Source organism: Dendronephthya gigantea, unplaced genomic scaffold (assembly GCF_004324835.1).
Source record: "Dendronephthya gigantea isolate DGI-Jeju-01 unplaced genomic scaffold, DenGig_1.0 000135F, whole genome shotgun sequence".
NCBI classification, from domain to species: Eukaryota; Metazoa; Cnidaria; class Anthozoa; order Malacalcyonacea; family Nephtheidae; genus Dendronephthya; species Dendronephthya gigantea.
The window spans coordinates 522,231-542,339 of record NW_021163145.1 but is presented as its reverse complement, the minus strand read 5'-3'; the positions used below and the strand labels follow the sequence as shown (position 1 = coordinate 542,339).

At 35.8% G+C, this 20,109-nt stretch overlaps 2 protein-coding genes and 1 long non-coding RNA gene across 3 annotated transcripts; 1 reads left to right on the top strand and 2 right to left on the bottom strand.

Annotated features, from left to right (window-relative positions):
• The first annotated feature begins 1,888 nt into the window (after positions 1 to 1,888).
• Positions 1,889 to 3,641, top strand: LOC114536390. The gene is made up of 2 exons (XR_003688434.1): positions 1,889 to 2,122; positions 2,306 to 3,641. It is a non-coding gene; the product is annotated as an uncharacterized LOC114536390 (long non-coding RNA).
• A 1,097-nt stretch (positions 3,642 to 4,738) lies between these two features.
• On the bottom strand, positions 4,739 to 9,609 carry LOC114536421 (alpha-galactosidase-like). The gene is given in 4 exon segments (XM_028557777.1): positions 4,739 to 5,497; positions 5,500 to 5,809; positions 6,257 to 6,457; positions 9,088 to 9,609. Coding segments are annotated over 4 exon segments (1,158 nt in total). The 5' UTR covers positions 9,589 to 9,609; the 3' UTR covers positions 4,739 to 5,351.
• Positions 9,610 to 11,644: 2,035 nt separating this feature from the next.
• On the bottom strand, positions 11,645 to 15,649 carry LOC114536420 (potassium voltage-gated channel subfamily D member 3-like). Its single transcript, XM_028557776.1, has 4 exons — positions 15,284 to 15,649; positions 12,365 to 13,198; positions 12,163 to 12,271; positions 11,645 to 11,884 (listed from the first exon to the last, which is right to left on the bottom strand). Exons 1-4 carry the CDS (start codon positions 15,646 to 15,648, stop codon positions 11,708 to 11,710), a joined length of 1,485 nt encoding a protein of 494 aa, XP_028413577.1. The 5' UTR covers position 15,649; the 3' UTR covers positions 11,645 to 11,707.
• Between the last annotated feature and the right edge of the window lie 4,460 nt (positions 15,650 to 20,109).

The following is a 20,109-nucleotide window of genomic DNA, read 5'->3' as shown; positions in this document are numbered from 1 at the left end:
TATATTTCGATCAAAGACAACTTTATCTTTGATTTTCTTTTCAGTTTTTTAAGAGGCGGAATATCTCGATCAAATGACACTTTGTTCTTTCTTCTTTCAATGAAGGCAGTTTATCAATTAAGAGGTGGAATCAGCTATATTTCCTTTACTCGATTTTCTTTTCGTCTGTCTCAGGGACCGCGAGCTGGTTTAAAATACTGGCCCACGCAATTTTTCTGTGATATTATTTGTCCAAGGAAAAAATAAGGGCTTGCTTTTTTCCCCTCTCCTCGCGCACAGTCCATGGAATTTGCTTAAGCATGCAATTACAAAAAAGATAGAGCGAATACTGGGAAACCGTCTTCATTGAAACCTTTATTAGGATGTGCTATATACGTACAGCAATAACAGTTCCATATGCAATACTATATTTTTTTGGCCAGACATTGCCGTTGCCGTTTTAGACATAGCTTAGCAACGTATAAAAAGACGGCCTCTCACGAGACGAATATCTGATCGAATGAAATTTTTCGCTTGTCCAAAGACAAAGTGAATCCACTACATATATGGCGATTAGACATGAAAAAAAAATCGGGCGGAAACGGCTTTCTGAGATTCAATAAAAAAATCCCGTTACGTCGTCTTAAACAACCTTGAACTGTTTAAATATTCATCTCTCAAATGCTAGTTCATGGATTATATTGTTAACTTCTCATCGGTATTGTTTCTAACCTTAAAGTCACAAGCTATAGGATGCCAATGATTGCTTGAATAGCCAACAAGAGTGGACGGACCTTGGATTTATAAGACTGAAAATTGTAAGAATCTCTTCTTCGTAATTATCCGTTAAGGCTAGTTTCCACTCAGGAAAATCTCCTTTGGATCGGAACGGACAGGAAAATTCCTGTGTCGGTGAGTTCTCAGGCGGCGTATATACAAAGGAAACTTTCCTGTCCTGTCCTGTCCGATCCAAAGGAGGATTTTCCTGAGTGGAAACTAGCCTTTAGTTAAACTAAAATGGTAAGAAGAAGTACGTCTACCGTATACAGTACACACGGATCCTAAAATGTCAAATCATATAGAAATAGTTGTTGGCTTTTCATACATTAAGATTATATATATAGGCTATGCCTATGGACTAATATGTATGTATAGATATATATGTACTGTGAAATTTAAGATCTTGATATCATTTTATTGTAAAAACTGAATGAAAATATGTCACAAGTTTTTCCCCCTTGTTTGCAATTACCCTCTATACTCGCTATATCTATCATTTCCCGGTTGTATATATTACTTTTTTAAAATATCATAACTACGGTAGTTCATAATCGTAATTTGCAATTAACATGCACTTCGTCGTCTAAATTTTGTCCCGTCTTTTTATCACCTTGAAGCATAATTTCCCATAAAGCTGTGAGCTTATGCTGAGATAATTGAGTACTTCAATGCATAAATGTTCAAACAGGGACGTGATAATTTAAGTCATTTTCCCGTCAATCTGCATTCGCAATTAAAGCGTAGCGTAATTATAGATTCATTGTATGGACTGGCTCGGTGTTGTCATCTGGCGTCGTTTGGAAGACGGTCTTCGTTTCATAAACATATACGAAATATAATTGTTTCATCTAAGAATTTTCTAAATGTTCATCGAAATTTACTGGCAGAATTAACATCACTTTTTCTTCTCGTGTGGCTGCGAGCGAAACAGATGTAAAAACAACGAAGTCGAAGACGTGTGATTCTTTGATTATTTATTATTTTATGCAAAAGACGGTCCACAAGCTGACGCCAAACACACGTTTATCGCGATAAATTATGGAGTTAAATTGGATATCATTGGTTGGCTTTGCAGTGTAAACATTGTATGTTTGTTTTAGTTTTCTTTCTACTGATTATATCGAGCATCCTTTAACACGTATTTATTTCTATTACCGGGTTTATGAATATATTTTAGCTCAGCAGCCCAGTGCTACCTTCTTCCTTACATATTATCAACAACCTTTGGCCTTTTGAGCATAATAGTTGGCAATATTCATTGAACTTTTCCATCAATAACGATCGTTTCTCGCGGAGACGTGTGCGTGGAATTACTGGCGTGAAAAAATTATCTGTATTCTTGCACGTTACAACCTGTTTTAAAGTAAGCCTTGTTGATGTTAAATACATACTCTGTTGGCTTGATAGATCTTTGGGTTTATTTATAGTTTTTACAATGGAATTTTCCATTTTTATCATTGCAACTTTTGCAAATTCTGGTTTCGCAGTAAAACGGTTAATCTGCTCTCACTATATGACATTGATATTTCCCTTTTTTGTGTTACAGATTTTATCGAACCATATCAAACATCGACAATTATATAGAAATATTGTTTGTATTGTCTTTGCAACCGACTGTCAGTGGAATTACATTGGAAATAAACTTTCCTGTATATACTTCGCCAAGATCTGTTTCACTGAAGGGCGACAAAAATTCTTAGACTATAATCTACGTTGGAACTGTTCTACGTTGGAACGATAACATGCGGGCTCCTTAATCGACTTCATTCTTGATTCATTAAGAAACCGGCGACACTGTGAAAGCACGGATTATACAGAAACTAAGTGGCATTGTCATCGGACGATACTCTAGCTGCTCAGATTCAATTCAAACTTTTTGCTGTCGTGCCCTGCGTTGTACTGTAGCTGATCTTGATTTCATTGAAGTTTACTTTGCGATTAATCATACTCTTCAGGGGCCGGCAATTTCTCAAATGAATACCAACTAAATACTGTATACTTGTGTTCCTGTAGACATTGTATTATTGAAGCAGCAATCTGTTTTTATCGGCGGCGGTCGTGGTTTATAGCTACTGTGCCGTACTGTGTTACAAACAAAAGTTAGCTGTTAGTCCAGTTCACGTGGATTTCGCTTGAGTTACTTATACCTACCGCCGTGATTCCAAGTATTCGTTGATATATTGCACTTGTGAGCGATTTTGTCAACGCTACAGTGAACTAGCTGATTTTTTGTCAAAGACGACCTATTTGTCGCTTACGACAATACGACTTTGTCTTACCGAAACCGCAAAGCAACGAACGTTGCTGGAATCCGCGATTAAAGTATTTCTAGCTATAAGTCATGGTTTTGGCTTTGTTGGAGTTGTAGAAATAACGATTACGGCGTTCAGTATATATTATAGGACTCGGCTAAATCATGGCAACATCACAAACAGAACCGCAAACCGAATTTTCAAGCTGTGTTCGCAAAGGAAGACGGAACGCTTGTGCAGAAATCAAGTACTGTGTATGTGAAACCACTGAAAATCAGGCAGAAGGCGCAACTAAGCCTGAGAATTTGACTGGATCATGTCCAATTCATCATGAAGCGGATAATAGAAGTTTATCTTCAGATAAAAATTCGCAATGATCGAGGTATTTCCCGCTAAACCGTGGGGTAATTATAAATTTCCATTCAACTTTAGCTGCACTTGCAGCTGCCGTTTCCATCAAGTTGATCTAACTGTCTAAACATAGAAATTTCTCATTATCTAAGAAAACCATCTCGTCAGTAGACAGTACGTAGACAAAATCTAGTTTTAGTTATTTTCTGCATTATAGGAAATAATTATTGATGCATGTATATCGTTTTAGCTAATTTGAAATATACATTAATTAATCCATGTTTTAGTGTTTTTTGTGTATGCATTACGTAACTTATTTTGGCTGCATGGCTGATAACTGTACCTATAAAGATATATGTATTCCGATAATTACTTTGCTCGGCTTAAAACTTTACGTTATGTTAGAGTTAATAAGCCGGCCGCTTATAAAGACTCTTAGTCGTAAGCAGTAGCTTTATCATGCATGCATGTACTTCGTCCCTTTTTGTTATTTCAGAATTGCAGAATAGCAGCGTGTGATGCTAAAGCGAGCATGAATTTAGCTAAATTTAACACGCAAAGGCTAGTCCCTTCAGTTTTGAATCATAGTAAATATATATCCATCTCGCGAGGGAGAGGTGTCTTGATTTTCCCCCTAACGGTTCTCGAAGTTACCCGAACTCACAGAACGTAATAAATCCCGGCACCCCATTCCACTGTCGGTATCTACCTTTTGATGTATGTCATTTAACTTTTTTGCAATCTGCAAATGGCGTGAAAATACATATTTCTCAAAATGGCACTGGAATTTGTTTTCACTGCAAAATCCGTTACTGAATGCTGATTATGTACTTCAGGCATCCAAAACAGAAATGTTGAAAGTAAGTGGAACGTTAAATGAGATGTCGTCGAAGCATTCGTCAAATTTGGACATAATTAATGGCGATTGATCATGTGTTTTTAAGCAAGTGCATTGTTGAAACGTCAGGTAAAAGTAGATAAATGATGCACGAATTATGTACTTTTCCTTTGAAATACCCTAGCTCTTGTGCTACGAAGAGGTACAATTTAAACTAAAACAATTCGACCTCTCATTCACGTTATAATAGAAACAAACAAATTTGCCTCGTTGACAATGTCAGACATTTACATAATCAATTTGTCGACAATTTTTGCAGCGATGGACGGGTGCTGGGGAATCTATATAATTTATTAATCATGTATATCAAAATCACAAAGGTATTTTGAGCTATTTCTTTGTAACCATCGATATGTGGTCTTATGAAGTATGTATCTCCATTTACCTCCAGGCTCCAGCTGCTCTGATCTCTGATTGATTTAAGTGTGACCACTGATGTATATCACTATATGCTTGCAATTAGTAGGTTTTTGCAATAGAAATTTACCGAAATTTTATTTTTCACAGCATATGATTACTATACTATATATCCTAGCATGTTAGAAGCATATTAAAATTACTGGATGAGGGGTGTAATTGGTTGAGAGGAATACATGGGGATGTTTCATTAATTAATTAATTGTATTGTAGTGCAATTAATTATTATTAATTAATGATTTTCCAAAGATAATCAAAATAGCCGAATTTGCGTACAAACAAAACTGCTTTGGAGGAACTAAAAACGGGAACGCGAAACGAAAATACTATCCACTGAGTCTGAGGTTACTAAGAATATTAATTTGGTTAAAAAAATTAAATTATTCCACATTTCCGAATATATTCACGGTCAGTATTGTGTTTGATAGATTTAACATGCATGTTGCTGCATTCGTCTTGGTAATTATGTCGTTCTAGAATATCAACGATGGATCAACCCGTCTCTCACTATGTCATGTCACGTATAAAAAAATTAGCGAATTTTAGAAAAATTCTACCGACTCCTCGGACGAAAATTTAGTTTTTGAATTATTGTAAAATGTCACTAAATTATTTTCTAAATTCTTTAAATCTTTCCGCCTTCGTGGATGCCTTTCCTCTAATGCCATAAAGCATTAGAATATGATAGAGTTATCTGTAATCTCTGCTTCCTTTGTGAATCTCCCAAACATAACACCATGTGTTTCCACCTCAGTGGAGTACTTTCCGGGAAATTCTCCAAGATTTGTATGTTGCCATATATCGTAAACACTGAAGTGTAAATTTGCATCCAACAGATTTCGTTGTTATTGTGATTCAGCATATCTGAACCACGGTTTAACAGGATTGCAGCCATACTACCATCTTTCAAAGGGCCAGCCCAGATTTCAAGGTTCCCGTTGGTACGAATCTTGTGACCTTGAACCCCGAGTGGATCCTGGTTTACAGAAATAGCGTCCGCATTTGTGAGTATGTTTAGTGTGTCGGCAGGTATGTCTCGTATATCACAGCCAATCAAAAGAGGGGCTTTCATCAGACACCATAGGCTAAAATGTGTGATGTATTCTGTAGTTGACATCTTGCCGTTACCAACCTGCAGCAAGGAAGGATTCGGCCAAAATTTAGTTCAACACATTAATTTCAATGAACATTTCTATACGTACTGCAAAAAGCTAGATCAAGGCTAAATCATGCACCATGTTTCAAAACATAAAGAAAATAAAAGGCATGCTATGATGAGACTAGTATGAACATGTGGCGATAAAGTCACTCATTCATTATTCCAGTCAATCTGATCGCTCTTGGATCAACGCTTCGTTATACACAAGGTGCACTGATACCATTAATGTGCATACATTTCCATAAACGAGAACAAAAGTATGGAAAATGAGTATACTTCTCTATCAGCTATCGCCTATGATCACACAGCGATGCCGAAGCTTTAAAATACAATGTGCTTGTTGGAGAATCTTTTGATCTACAATGCATTCTCAAAGCTCGAGATACTTTTATGCAGTTTATACGGTGCTACATGACGTACCTCTAACATATCTGGGTCATTCCAGCCACCAGGTTTCGCGTATTTCCACCACTTGTTATTTTTATCAGCGATAGAAATCATTTTGTCCCAACTGTCTTTGATATCCCCTGTAGTCCTCCAGCTATTTCCAACATCGCCTGCCCACGTCGCAGGGTCGTCAACACCCCATTCACACATGGAAAAGAATATAGGGCGACCAGTCTGAAACAAAATGTGAGGTCATTTTCTATGTTTCCTTCCTACTAGTCACTCGGGCATTATTCAATGTTGTATATATAGCAAGCATGTGAACAAGATTGAGAACGTCACGTGATCCACCTCTATAATTATCGTAAAGGTCAGAGCCAAAACCAGTCGAGACGTTTTAAGCTAATTCTCGCATCGCTTCGTGCTCGGCGAAGAGGAGAGTGACGATAACTACGGTCATACTAGTAGGCTATCACGTACGTTGGTTGCGAGAGTCTTGACCTATCTCTTGACTATAAAGTAAATGTGTTAATTATAAATTTATACGAAAGAAGACGAAGTCCATTCAATCCGCACTGTCGGAATCAGCCTTTTGATGTATGTTTTTTTCGTTACCACAGAAGCGCGAAAATTTCTTTTAAATAAAGATGGCGAATTTTGTTTCTAAATTCTAAGTCGAGAACCAGTCAAAAATATACCTCCAAACAAACAACAAATGCACTGATACATCGCCTACATTCCAAGATTGAAGGAAGACTGAAGGTTAAAAAGATTTTATCGAAGAGGTAATTCAAATTTGCATAAATTTCGACTGAATGTGTTTTTAAAACAGGTCAGTTGAACATGTGATGTGAATACTGAATACCGAAAGTACAGGACTACAATATACAGGAACAGGTATTGTAAAAGCTGAAATAAATACAATTTCTGTATATTTCATTTTGTATTACTACCAATAAATATTCCTAGTTTTAAAATTTAGTTTAATAGTGGAATGGAAAAATGGAAAATTCTGTCACAAATCCCAATTCGGCTTCTGCACGGAAGCCTGGGTAGTTGGGCATTGCTTAAATGCCTGGGTGCCATTTGCCATCCCCCCTTGCTGCTTGCATGGCGTACATATTAGTTCAGGGTTTAAAATATCTTAGTGATCTATCCACAATAAACATATTTCACCCACCTAGAGAATATATAGTTGTGTAGTGAAAATTGAAATTAATAGATATATGTACATATTAAATTCATATGGTTCTTCACCAAGTAATTTACCCCCAGATATGTCAATATGTTTATCTTATACTGTAGTATGACAACATGTCAGGGAAAACATAATGTTATGAGACTTTATCATACTGGTATTTACGTACATCATGGATGCAATGTACCCATTCTGAGTCTAAGGTCCATTATGCATGTCATAAGAACCAGTTACATTTTTACAGGATTTCCACATTAATCTTGATAACCCTTTCTTTTTACTCTTATTTTTGAAATTTTAATGCTCATTTGTTCTGTGGTAACATTCAATTTTTAATAAGATTATTGATAGTTCTTTGTCAACTAATCTAAACCCAGACATGTCAATGTTTATCTTCAGTATATACATTATAAATATAGCATACTGTTGATTTTACTGCAAAAACATTCCAATATAAGAAATATATGACCTAATTGGCCACCAATCAAGGTATACGTGTTTAGGCTTCTAACATTATGTATATTATCCCAGAGGGCGAGGGTACTAATTCTGCCCAGAGATTTTAATCATGCCCGGGAATGCAAATGCAAAATCAAAGTTGTCCGCCATGTCATGGACTTGGGCGTTTCTGTAAGTTATGTGCATGTGTGAGTTTAAGACATGTTAAAACTGGTAACTAAGAAACGTTTGCAAGCGTGGAATTAGCTAAATTAAAATTTTGGTTCGTGTCAGCACAACTGATATTTTGAATAGTTGAATTATAAAACTATTTTAAAAATATATTTCATTTGGGTGGTTTAAATGGTGAAAAATCTATGATTTTAAAGCATTTTGGAGTGTTTTTGAACACATAAATGGGTAGATTTTGTATGTTAAAGCATACAAGCATTTTGTAAATTTAACTTGTGGATTTATCAACAAATGTAGGACACCTTTTTGAATTGATTTGTCAATTTTGTTAAAATGATTTTGATTGGGGAAAGCATTTATTTTTAAAGGTAAATCTGTTTAAAAAGGAATTGAAATTTTGCTAAAAATTGTAGTACAGTATTTAAACTGTTTAATTGTAGCACAATTAATGAATTATGATTATAGTTGAATTTGTTGCTCAAGGGTTGGTTGACTTTATAATTGTACTTGATATAGGATTTAACTTATATGACTTCGATCATTCAGGAGAAACAAGTATTACAGAATTTCAGTGATGGAAAGATAAGTTTATTGCATCAGGCGAGGGGATTTTGCATGCATGTATTTCTAGTACACTTTTTATACTATAAGCCAGACTATAGGGGAGGTTGATAAATTATGCATTTGAAATAAACTTTTTTATTGCAGACATGTTTGGACTTAACCATAATGAAAACACACTGGAAAATGTTCTAGTTTTATGTCAACACAATTTTTTATTTCCTCTTAACCAGTTAATAATTCATATTTGTGAAACTATAATTTGGGGGTTTAGGTACAAGAGCTACATAAAATTGTTTTGTTCCCTAATATTATAATGTGCAAAAACCTAGCATAATAACAGGACTAGTGTTATATTGAGTCAGTGAGTGTACTATAACTGTGTGAGGTCTAATGTTGCAATATCAAAAATGCCAAATACAAATATGGAATATAATAAATTATATAATACAAAGCTGTCATAATGTATAATTACCTTGTTCAAAGCATCCCTCATAATGGGGTATCTCTTCTCTGGTTTTGACTTATCAGTAAAACAATTATCATATTTCAGATAGTCGATGTCCCAGCTAGCATATGTGTTTGCATCAGACACTTCATGGTTGAGTGAACCTGGGCGACCAGCGCATGTTTTGAAACCTGCATCACTATACACCCCAAACTTTAACCCTACTTTATGGGCAGCATCAGCTAGTGGTGCGATACCATGAGGAAATGTTGTAGAATCCACGATAATATTGCCTTCAGCGGATCTATTTGCTGCCCAGCAGTCGTCTATGTTGACATATTCGTAGCCAACCTTCCGAAGGGGTGAAATTGATAGCGCCTGTATCGTTTTCAAGATGATTTCTTCGTTAATATTGCAGCCAAAATGATTCCACGAGTTCCATCCCATCTGTGGTGTCAAACCAAGCCCATTGTTGAGGGAATTGACTAAAGAGCAGCCGAAAAAACAGAGCAAAAGTGCTGCCTTCATATTTGTCGTATCCAATTTGCAACTTTTTATTTATGGTAATTTGAGAACAAAAATTACCAAATGTTCATATATTGGCAATACTTTATGTTGCGTTCACGTAATGGTGCAGACTACTAGATTTCATTGTCTTCTGCTGCATAGCTTTTGTGAAACAGGGTAATATTGGCATAAATTTTACCATTTCTTGCACATTTGTGCAGTAAAATTTCCTTAGGAAACTTTCTTGACCAACTTCAAGTTTTGCATGAGAATAAATTCCTTTTCACGCAGACTAGAGACCACGAAGCGGGGGGGGGGGTTGGGGGTCGTGGTGGTTCACTTCTGATCTAATAGCTAGCGGGCTTTAACTCCTAAATAATTTTTCAAGTACATGTAACTCTTACATACCGGTAGCCAGTCATTTTGACCGATGAGAAATAGTCCGGAATAATTAATTCGTCATTGACTTGATTGTTTCGATCTCTATTCTCCAAGGCTATGGTGTTGTTAGTGTGTCGTCGGTTGTCTCGACTCCTGTCAATATCCTCGCACGCTTGCCATAACCATTTATCGTCGTTCCAATTGACCAGAAACTTTTGAAGTCTTCAGGAATCCACGCGGGACATCACCGTGAGCATAAATTAAGCTCCCCAAGTAAAGAACAACGAAAAGAGGACGCACGAGGGCATTTTATTTAATGGAAATCCACCAATTCATGTTGGCGATGTTTCCATCAAATCCAATATACTGGATATTAGAATATCATGGTATAACCTATCATCCAAAGATCAGAGATCATGCCGATATGTTATACAGAATACTCACCACTTACCGTTTGGAGCACCGTCGAATACCACCATCAACCTACCAATCTTAATTTCATCGTACAAACCTTGTACAATCGGTACAAAACAGGTCCGCCTCAACGTTAGCGTGGTAAAAGGCATCAGCACGAAAAATGTCTATTCCAAGAACTCCCGAATAACATTCAGGACCTTGGAACGGATTTTGGTTGTCCACAGAATACCTCTTCACAAAGTTGGGTTGGAAGGAAACATGTGGTAACCATTTAACATTCAAAGATAACAATTGTTCAACGGTTGAAACCAAAGCATTTGGATTAAGGTCATAAAGAAAACTTGGCCAATATTTCATACTGAATCTTATAGTGTTGAACTTTTTCTGTTTTAATAGTTGTTGAATAATAGAATTTGCTCTTCTTTTTTCTAAATAAAATTGTTATAAAAGCACAGACATTTTGTTTATATGCTGGAAATCATCGGAACCACGAGCATTTTTCAACACTTTGAAGATGAAAAAGCCACGCATGGAACACACGTGCGAGATGTGGACAGTGACAGAGTTGGTAGATACGCTAATATATTTGAGGCCAAATTGTCAGTAGTGCTATCAAGAAAACAAAGAAAACAGAGCACTACTGTAGTGCGATTTTGTTTGGCCTGTAAATATGCAGCTATCAGCCAACAACATTATGTGGACGTAATACGGTACGTAATACTAACAATGAGTATGGGAATGTGACAAATGTTTCACTATTGATTAGCTACCTATGGGAGATACCGCCAATGTTAGAATTCCAACGATTTCGACAGTTTAGCCATTGCAAGATAAAAAATTATTGTGGTTACTCTTTCTGTATGAGAAAATGTCGGTGAAAACCAAAGCCACTCAACTTTAAGGGGTCTGACAGTCTAATTTTTTTTTACTTTGGATATTAGACTTTAGGCTTACTATATTATCACTATACTATAAGCAAAGCAGAAAAGGTGTTGTAAGAATGAACACCATAATTACGAACACCAGACACACCCAATGATAGAAACTGGACGAGCTAAATGTCTTTTAAGTTAACCATGAAAATTTGAAAAGTTAGCTTTATTACTTTTTGAGTCATCGTGAGGTAGGGGAAATGAGAATTTTGGTTGCTAAGAAAGGCGACAAAAGACGTTTTGCATAATTGCATTTTCACAATACAATAGAATAAAGAAACAATAGAATGAGCCAAAACTATTTATATACATCCTAAATGGTTATATACATCCTAAATGGTTATATACATCCTTTACTCAACGTTAGGTGCAGTAGTTTCTACATTTACTTATCGAAGTTAAATGTCACCTCAAGGCATGACATGATTAACGTTTTCCACTGATTTCTTCAGTGTATTTACTCTATGCTCCAGACTGAACATTCTGGACATCCTGCGCTGTCTGTATTTAAAATCAGGCGGATACAAACTGTCTAAAACTATCTCGTCTGTTTCTGGTTCTGGATCAACGTCTAAACTTGCACCAATCTACAAAAATTTGTATAAAATCATCACAATATTATGCTGGGGGAAAACTTGCTTCGAAGAAAATGAGATTGGCTTCGTTACAGGGTTCATTGTGATTTTAGGATGGATCGCAAAGTCAAAGTTTGAAATAAGTATTTTTTTGTTTGTGGGTTAGGATATTGCGATTAATAATAATCATAATGAGGATTTGATTAATAATGAGGACATGATTACGGTTAGAACTAATGGGTGCATGCCAATAATGTTTAACAATGAAACTTTATCACAATAATGGTTACCTTATTCTGAATAATTGGGACGGGTAAAGAGACAACGAGTATTCCAAGAATGACAGCAACAGCTCCAAGCAGTTTTCCCGAGGTCGCTGATGGTACGTAGTCCCCATATCTAAAGCAACAAAAGTATTAAAGGAGTAGAAGCTAAGAATGCTTGCGACAAATAATTATTGTTCCTTATATTATTTTATTTCTTTTCACTTACCCCAGTGATGTCATAGTGACTACGAAATACCACATTCCCAAAGGCACGTGCGGACATGTGTCATCGAGATGATACAACAACACAGACAGGACTATTATAGCGATAATACACGTCAGAAGAATTAGCCCTAGTCCTCGCGCGGCTGACATAATTTGACCAACAGTGTCTCGCAGATGAGAGGACGAATTAGCAATCTTTACTATGCGAATTACCCTAAGAGCATTACAGATGTCCTCTAAAACGATGGGAGTGTTTCTAAACCCGAGAATACTATACAAGAGCCACATTATGTAAGCTGGTACGAGCGAAGCAAAGTACGTCGCAATGGGTACGCGACAGAAATAGGCCTTCTTGTTCTGGGCTTTCGAAAAGGACACTGCAAATTCTAGTGTCAAAATCAGAACGCATATGGTATCAAATATGAAGAACGTCTTGGCATAGAGGTCCCCGCATTTCTCGGAATTGCTGCTGCAAGGTAAGGTTTCAAGAATCATGCCAAGTATGTTGAATACGATACAGAATAATAAGATGTTGGTCACAGCTCTTGATTCACTTCTTGACAGCAAATAGCGAAACCAATTGGTATCACTTAGTGATTTCGAAGAAACGTTGTGACTGTTGCGTGACGTTGTTGATTGTCGCGCAGGTCGGTTTTGCTTTGCAAACTTCGTGGAATTAGTGTTATTTTCGTATTCCAGATGGAATTCAGCATAGCAACAGTCTTTCATGATGTCCAGCGGAATCCGAAAGAATTTGAATTCGTCGATCAATGCTTGGATGCATTCATCCATTGGAAAGTGGATCTTATCGTGCGTGTAAAACTTAAAAACATACCTATTAAGAAAAAAACATAACGATTCAATCGGCATGCAAGTTAATTTGGTCATTATGTGTGAGATTTACGGTATGACAAAAGAGACGGTATAAGAAGAAAACCTTCAACAAGTGATTGCCAAAAGGGTACATTTTGGTGGCGAAGCCAGCTCGACTTTGAGTCATGCAAAATGCAAAATTTGGCGTTATCATTATTCATTTCTTGACAAGTTGATTGTCTTCACAGTCCAAAAGCAATGAAGTATTTTCATTTGCATGACCAAAAGTCGGGCTAGCTTCGTTAACGGGTAAATTGTAATTTTAGGCTGAATCGAGATAATAAGTATTTTTTATCCGTCTCTCGGTCAAGATGATTTCAGCATCACACAACATTAGCGTGTCCTAGTAGACCAGATGTTCGAAATCGTCTAGTCGTTATTATTAATTAATTATCAAATTATTAATGCATGACGACTTTTGCTGTGATGTTATCAACAAGTGGTTTTCTGCGTTTTTACTGAATCTCTAAAAGCATTCCCTGAAAGCAACCGAGTCTGTATGCAATTCACAGTCAGTTATGACTACAGCTGACCGTTTGAGCCCATATCATCATGTGGTAACCCCGGCACCGGAAAGGGTGAGATTTGCGAGATCAACAAACAGGCAAGAATGCGCTGAAACTTCTAAAATCTAAAGATAGTTTAGCTATCTATACCTTCATCGTTTTCCACATAGCATTTTGTATAAAATGTATATAACATGTGTTCTGATTGGGCGAAGACGTGTTTGGATCAGCCCATCCAAACACGGAAATTTACTTAATTTGCTTATGGAAATCAAACTTGAAACACTACCTTGTATTTGTTATTTTATATAACAACCACTTATTAATGGTCTCGATGGCCTGATCCAAATACTTAGTGGGGCCGGATGCTGCTTGAGTTAAGAACAGCTTGCTCGCCTTCGGCTTCCGATCGTGTTTTACGCGATTTTCTTAACTCTTGCAACATTCCCGTTTGTTTGGATCAGGCCATCCAAACACGGAAATCATTAAGTAATTGTTTAATCTTTCATCTTGTGTTTGTAATAAAGTAAATGCGTCTCAGCTACGAATAAATAAAAGTATATTTTATGAACCAGGGCATGGCAACGAGCTTCTCTGTTTCAATCTTAGCAATAAATATTTTCTGTGTAAATACATGAAACTAAATTATCTCTACTTTTAAGCGTTACGGGACATTATAATAGGGTGTTAAGTGCCTGGCCAACTATCTCATGTATGGCTTGTCAAATACTGTTTGAAGGAGGGATTTCTGAGTAGGTGGCTTTGAGATAACCACTTTGGCCATTGAATATTGTCTCAATCCTCCAAGTGTTCTCGCTTGGAAATTGTTTGCGCTCCTTTGAAATTGTTTTAATGGGGTAAGGGAGAACTGTTACATACGGATATTCGATAACTATTCAAGTAATTTCCATTTCTCTTAAAAGGATGTATATAGTTCTAACATTGCTAGATCACTTTTGTCAAAGATTCCTTAAGCCATACAGTGATCTACTATATTACTAAGAGAGGGGAAACGGTGAAACAAAACTACCTTAAAATAACTGCGAAACGCACGTGCTGCTATGAATTTTGCGACAGAGTTGTAAGAAACGTTTCTTTGATCAGGGCGCTTATATATATAAGCGCCCTGTCTTTGATAGTATGTAGAGCGCGCGCGCGAGGCTGGTCTTAACTAGAACGCATGGCTTTTGAGGTTGCATAATCTTACGGAATAACATAATGATATCTTCGAGCGATTGTACAGCTATAGCATTCGTAAAGAAATAAAGATATCATGCATGCAGTGTTTAATTTAGTTAGTACTTAATTAAAATTTGAGTTGCAAGTTTAAAAGTCTAATTAGAAGACAAGTTAATGATTTTTTCATTATTGCCTGTATCAATCGTTTCTCGACAGCATGCATGCACACAATTCAGTCGATTAAATAAACATGAGATATGTCTGCAAATTGAATGTTAATAAAATTAATACTAATGTGTGGAAAACAAGCTATTTGATTCCCGGCTTATTTCTCAATTACAGTTAATTATTATCCTTTATACCTGAACATGTCTGGATCACGATCAAAGAAATATTCCTTTCTTTTTCGATCAAAATATTTGTCAATCTCCTGTGTAGCGAGCAAGGTGTGAGGGTACAGGCTGATTGTTTTATAAGCCATAACAAATCTTTCTCCACCAACATTTATGACAATCTTTATCTTATTCAGTTTCTCCTTTAGGCATTGTTCCTGGCTATTCTTTAAGTTCAGTAAACTTTTGCCCGATGACGGAATAGAGAGGAAATTTGAGGTCCAAAACACTGCTTTTTCTATAGAGCTGTCACTCTCTCGTAAAAAGTCCTCTTGATGGAATATTGAGCGAAAGGTTGGTTTCCTTCGCCTCCAGTTTTTCTTAAGAAGCGACATGATTTGTTTGATGTTCATGTATGTGAAACAAAAGTGTACTCTTGTCTATACATATTAGCCACAAGGCCGAGAAAAACATGCTTTCAATTGACCAATACGCAATCACCAAATTAATTCTTAATTTCATGTGGTTTTTCTGCAAGTCCCGTGCGAACTCTTCTGATTTAGATGGCTTGTAAAGGCATAGGGAAAAACGTTACAGGAAATTACAAAAATATTTATAGTCCATTTTGAGCCACAAAATTAGCGGAACATTCTTTTAAAAAAGCTGTAATATATGTTTATAACAAGGTATCTTTGCTCAAAACCTTGCCTATACACATCTGTATATGTAAACGTCATTACTAATTTCCTTCTTTTAAATGATCTCTTTTATTTTAGCACGTTTGCGCAAAAACACAGTCTATTTCGGTTATTTGGTTAACCTTATCTATCTTAGATCTGCATTTTTAACTCTTTTCGATGCGCAAAACGAGATAAATTTTTAAAAAGCATCACTTATTTAATGTTTTGCTTATTTTTGTGCGTTATCAACGACTGATTGTGTGTTTTAAAAGTCTCACTATCAATGTTAACAATACTTTCGAGTGTGTAAAATTTGAGATCGTTCTGTAATATGATGCTATGCTCAATAAAATTATTTACATTTAACTACTGGAGGTAACATGGAGTATAACATGAATAAGACTAAGATTCAACTCAACCCTTATAACTAGTTATACTAAACTCCTACGGCCATCACGTACCGTGATGTATAAGCGTGGGATGAATGATTTCTAATGAGTTCTAAGAGATAATTATTAGGTCCAAGACCAAGAGTGAATCATTTCAGTAAAATTTTTTTAATAGAAATTTTAACTATAGGCATGTGTTTGAATGGTAAACAAAAAAAAACGAAAACTATAAAATATATTTCAATTTTTATAGAAGAGATTAATTTTTATAGAAGAGATAAAATTATGATCTGAGCGCCATCTATTATTTTCTATGACACTTGAGATTTCCACAGATTGACTTGGCGTCAGCCGTCATGGCGCTTTATATTGTTGTATTATCTTTTTACGCGGCTCTTCATGAATATTGATATATCTAAAATATTGCTCTTTCTCTCCGCCCTCACCATCAATGAAGAATACAAAATCCTGTGATTGTATAACGCTTCAGAATGATCTTTTATTCAACTACATATCGGTGTTCTTTCTTAAAGCCGCAGAATTAATCAACTATGGATATTGTTTGCCTGCGTATTTGGGCCTCGCTTTAATTTGTTTAATTTAATGACGTAATTCTCCCCAAATGCTGGGCACAAGTATATTTATAGTTCTGTTCTCAACGTCCTCGTGAATAAATAATGAGACACGTTTCCGTAAAATTTCCAGACAGGATTCAATGGCATAGCTAATAAGACAACGATAATTCATTTACACCACTTTCCGAGTAAGCAAAGAACGATTTTGATGATCCGCCCAACTTTGTAATGCGGATAAATGTTACTAGCAATCATTCCGGTCAGCCAGCAAACATTTATATTAATTGCGGGAACTTTGTCCTTTTTAAAATATTGCGGGAAATATTTTCGAAATGAAAGGTCATTTTGTATGTTAATCGATGTGAAATAAAATGAAGCAAATTGCAAACAATGAATTTTAGAATTTCAGGCAATGTTTGATTATTAAATTCAGAAACCATTACCATTGCCAATCAAGAGAATCGAGATTCAGTTGAAGATTGAAATACAATGATCAGCTAAGATACCTGATGCAATGGCATCCAAAACAAACATTTCGATTACGATGGAAAATTTGTGCGGTTGTATGTATTTATCATGTATTGCATTGAAGCGAATATAAAAAAATCAATACATCAGCTGAAACAAAATGAAGCCTAAATAATTCTTTGCTGTCCGAAACTGTTCGTAAAACCTTTCGAAAGTGTTTAATTTATAAAGAATTGTACGGGTTTACGTGTTTCCGCTCCTTATTCATCTATTTTGAATCGAAGTTAACCCAGGATTAAAAAGTTAAACCACCTAGTTAGCAGGATTAATTTTTTTATCAATTTTAACCCAGGGTTAACGCTAACCGGGCTAAATTGTACAACGCAAATCAACCTAGGTTAAAATTTTAACCCTGGGTTAGCGATAACCTGCTTTTGAACAGCTGGCCCCAGAGCTTTAAATAACCCAAATATCCCTATCAAGCCTTAGTTCATAATAAAGGCTGCTCTCCACTTACGCGTTTTTTATACGCACGTACACGTGCGGAAAATTTTAAATGCTTTAAATTTTTATTATTTAACATCTAGGTCAACTAATGCATACTAAAATATGCAGAAAACTAAGTTCCTACGATTTACTCACCTAGTTTTTTCAAAAGTAACATGTATATAAGGATTTAGACTTTTACGTGCGTGTACGTGCGTATGAAAAACGCGGAAGTGGAAAACATCCTTAAGTGGAAAGCAGCTTTTAAGCTCAGCTATACATGCAGTATAGCTATAATATAGCTCTCGTGTGGGGCGGGTTTTAGCTCCTAGTTTACAACACAAAGATAAGACAATCAAGCTTTGTCGCGGATGGAATAAAAGCAAGCAGCAAGTCATTCAAGGAAGAAATATTTGTCATTCCCATGACTGAGTTATAGAATTTGCAAAACAGAAAGCAAAAGAAATTAAGAAATAATTCAACGTGAATCTTGCTCCAACGAATTCCGTGGACGCGACTTGACACATTATAAACATATTTACTTTTCTTGTGCAAGCATAATACATATAAATTCACTTTGAAAAATCGCTTGTCACTTTGATTTAAGATTTTATAGATCCTTAGTTAAGCAATTCTATATTCTTCGTGAATGCGGAAATGATTGCCATGCATAATTATTTCATTATGCAGTCAGCGAATACTTTGTTATTGCAGTTTAATATGCCACTTTACACATGCAATTTGCCACGTATAGCTATATCGATCGATTGATTATGACTGACATGGGTAATTATGTAAAAAATGCCGAAGGTCTTTATAATGCCTGGTTTCCATTTGGTCGTGAGTGTTGTGAACATGCATGTTTAGGTGGCTGCATGCATGATGTAGTGGAATGTGTGTGCAACAGTCAACAATGACCGATTTGAATACGCAAATAAAGACAACTCATTTCTCATCGGTGAAAATCACTTTGTTCACAACAATTATATTAAACAGTATTATTTGAAAATATAAAGATTTCGTATCGAAATGATTCCAATTGCCAAAGTGCGTAGTTTGGGAACGACGTCGCCGAAATGCAAGCGCTTGGCCGGTCTGAACAATTTCTGCTTTATAATAATTATAGTATGAATGAGCTAAAATGAACTAAATATAGCATTAGAATATTTGACATTGTCTTCAATTAGGTCTGTCTCCGACGTTGATCTTTTCATGTTCCCGGAGAATCGAATGAAAATCAACTAAATAAATAAACGTCTGAAACAGGTCTTAGCTTAAATTTTTATTGCATGATGCATTCTTTCGATTGCGATAACACAACACACTATTATTAAATTAGATAATATTTGAATTATAGTCAGCAGGGTGTCATCGCTTTAATTTGATCAGATGATTATTGCTACGGATTTTCTGTTTATAGAAGACATACTTACATATTATGTCGAAAGTGCGATTCTGCTATACAGAGGTAAGCTCATTTTAAATCTTTTTCATCGCTATTCCTCCGAGGAAGATACGAGTTGTTCGTTACCACCAGGCCTATTTAAGCGTGCAATATTGTACAATTTGTGCAGTATTGATGGAAGGTGTAGAGTATTGAATGAGAATGGACTGAAGGTATTGAATGAAATTTGAAAATGTTTGACACTTAAACCTAATTACAGGATGAATATTTGGAACATATAAAAAAATCAACATGACATTCAGCAAGGGCGGGCTAAGGAAAGTTGAAAGATATTTCCCCCGTCAAGGAAATTGACGTTTAAAATATTGTTGCAAAGTGTAAACGAAATTGTATGCAATTTACCCATGTAGCTATCTGTGTTAGCTATTTCTCCACACTATACTGTTTCTCTATAGCTACTATATACTACAATGTGTGCAATATTAAAAATTCCTTATAATGCGAACTGCTTTGAGATATATGAATTTGTTTTCAAATTTCGTCTGCGATTACTTAAGTTTATTCGATAAGGTCATTGATCATGATCTTGTAGAGAAATTGTTCGCCAGAAAAAGATTTCCATATTTTCTTTAGAATTTTAACAGCATAAATAAATTAGTTCAACATGACTGTTCTCAATTCAAAAGAAAATATTTCGCTAGCGAAGTATTTCTCTGCAGGTGGAAAATTGGAAATCTACCCTAAAACGAAGACTGCATTGGAAAAAAGTTGCCTTTTAAATTCATCGTTTAATGCCATACTTTTATTAAATTTTATTAAGTACTCTGCATTATGTCGTAAGGCGTTTCGGCGA

Bases quoted from the DNA above. Each gene is read 5' to 3' on its own strand.
- LOC114536420 (XM_028557776.1), bottom strand. From the start codon at position 15,648: ATGTCGCTTCTTAAGAAAAACTGGAGGCGAAGGAAACCAACCTTTCGC. The intron at 12,272-12,364 runs GTAAGTGAAAAG...TTGTTGCTTTAG, and splicing joins GTCACTATGACATCACTGGG to ATATGGGGACTACGTACCAT. The intron at 11,885-12,162 runs GTAACCATTATT...AAATTTTTGTAG, and splicing joins TCCCAATTATTCAGAATAAG to ATTGGTGCAAGTTTAGACGT.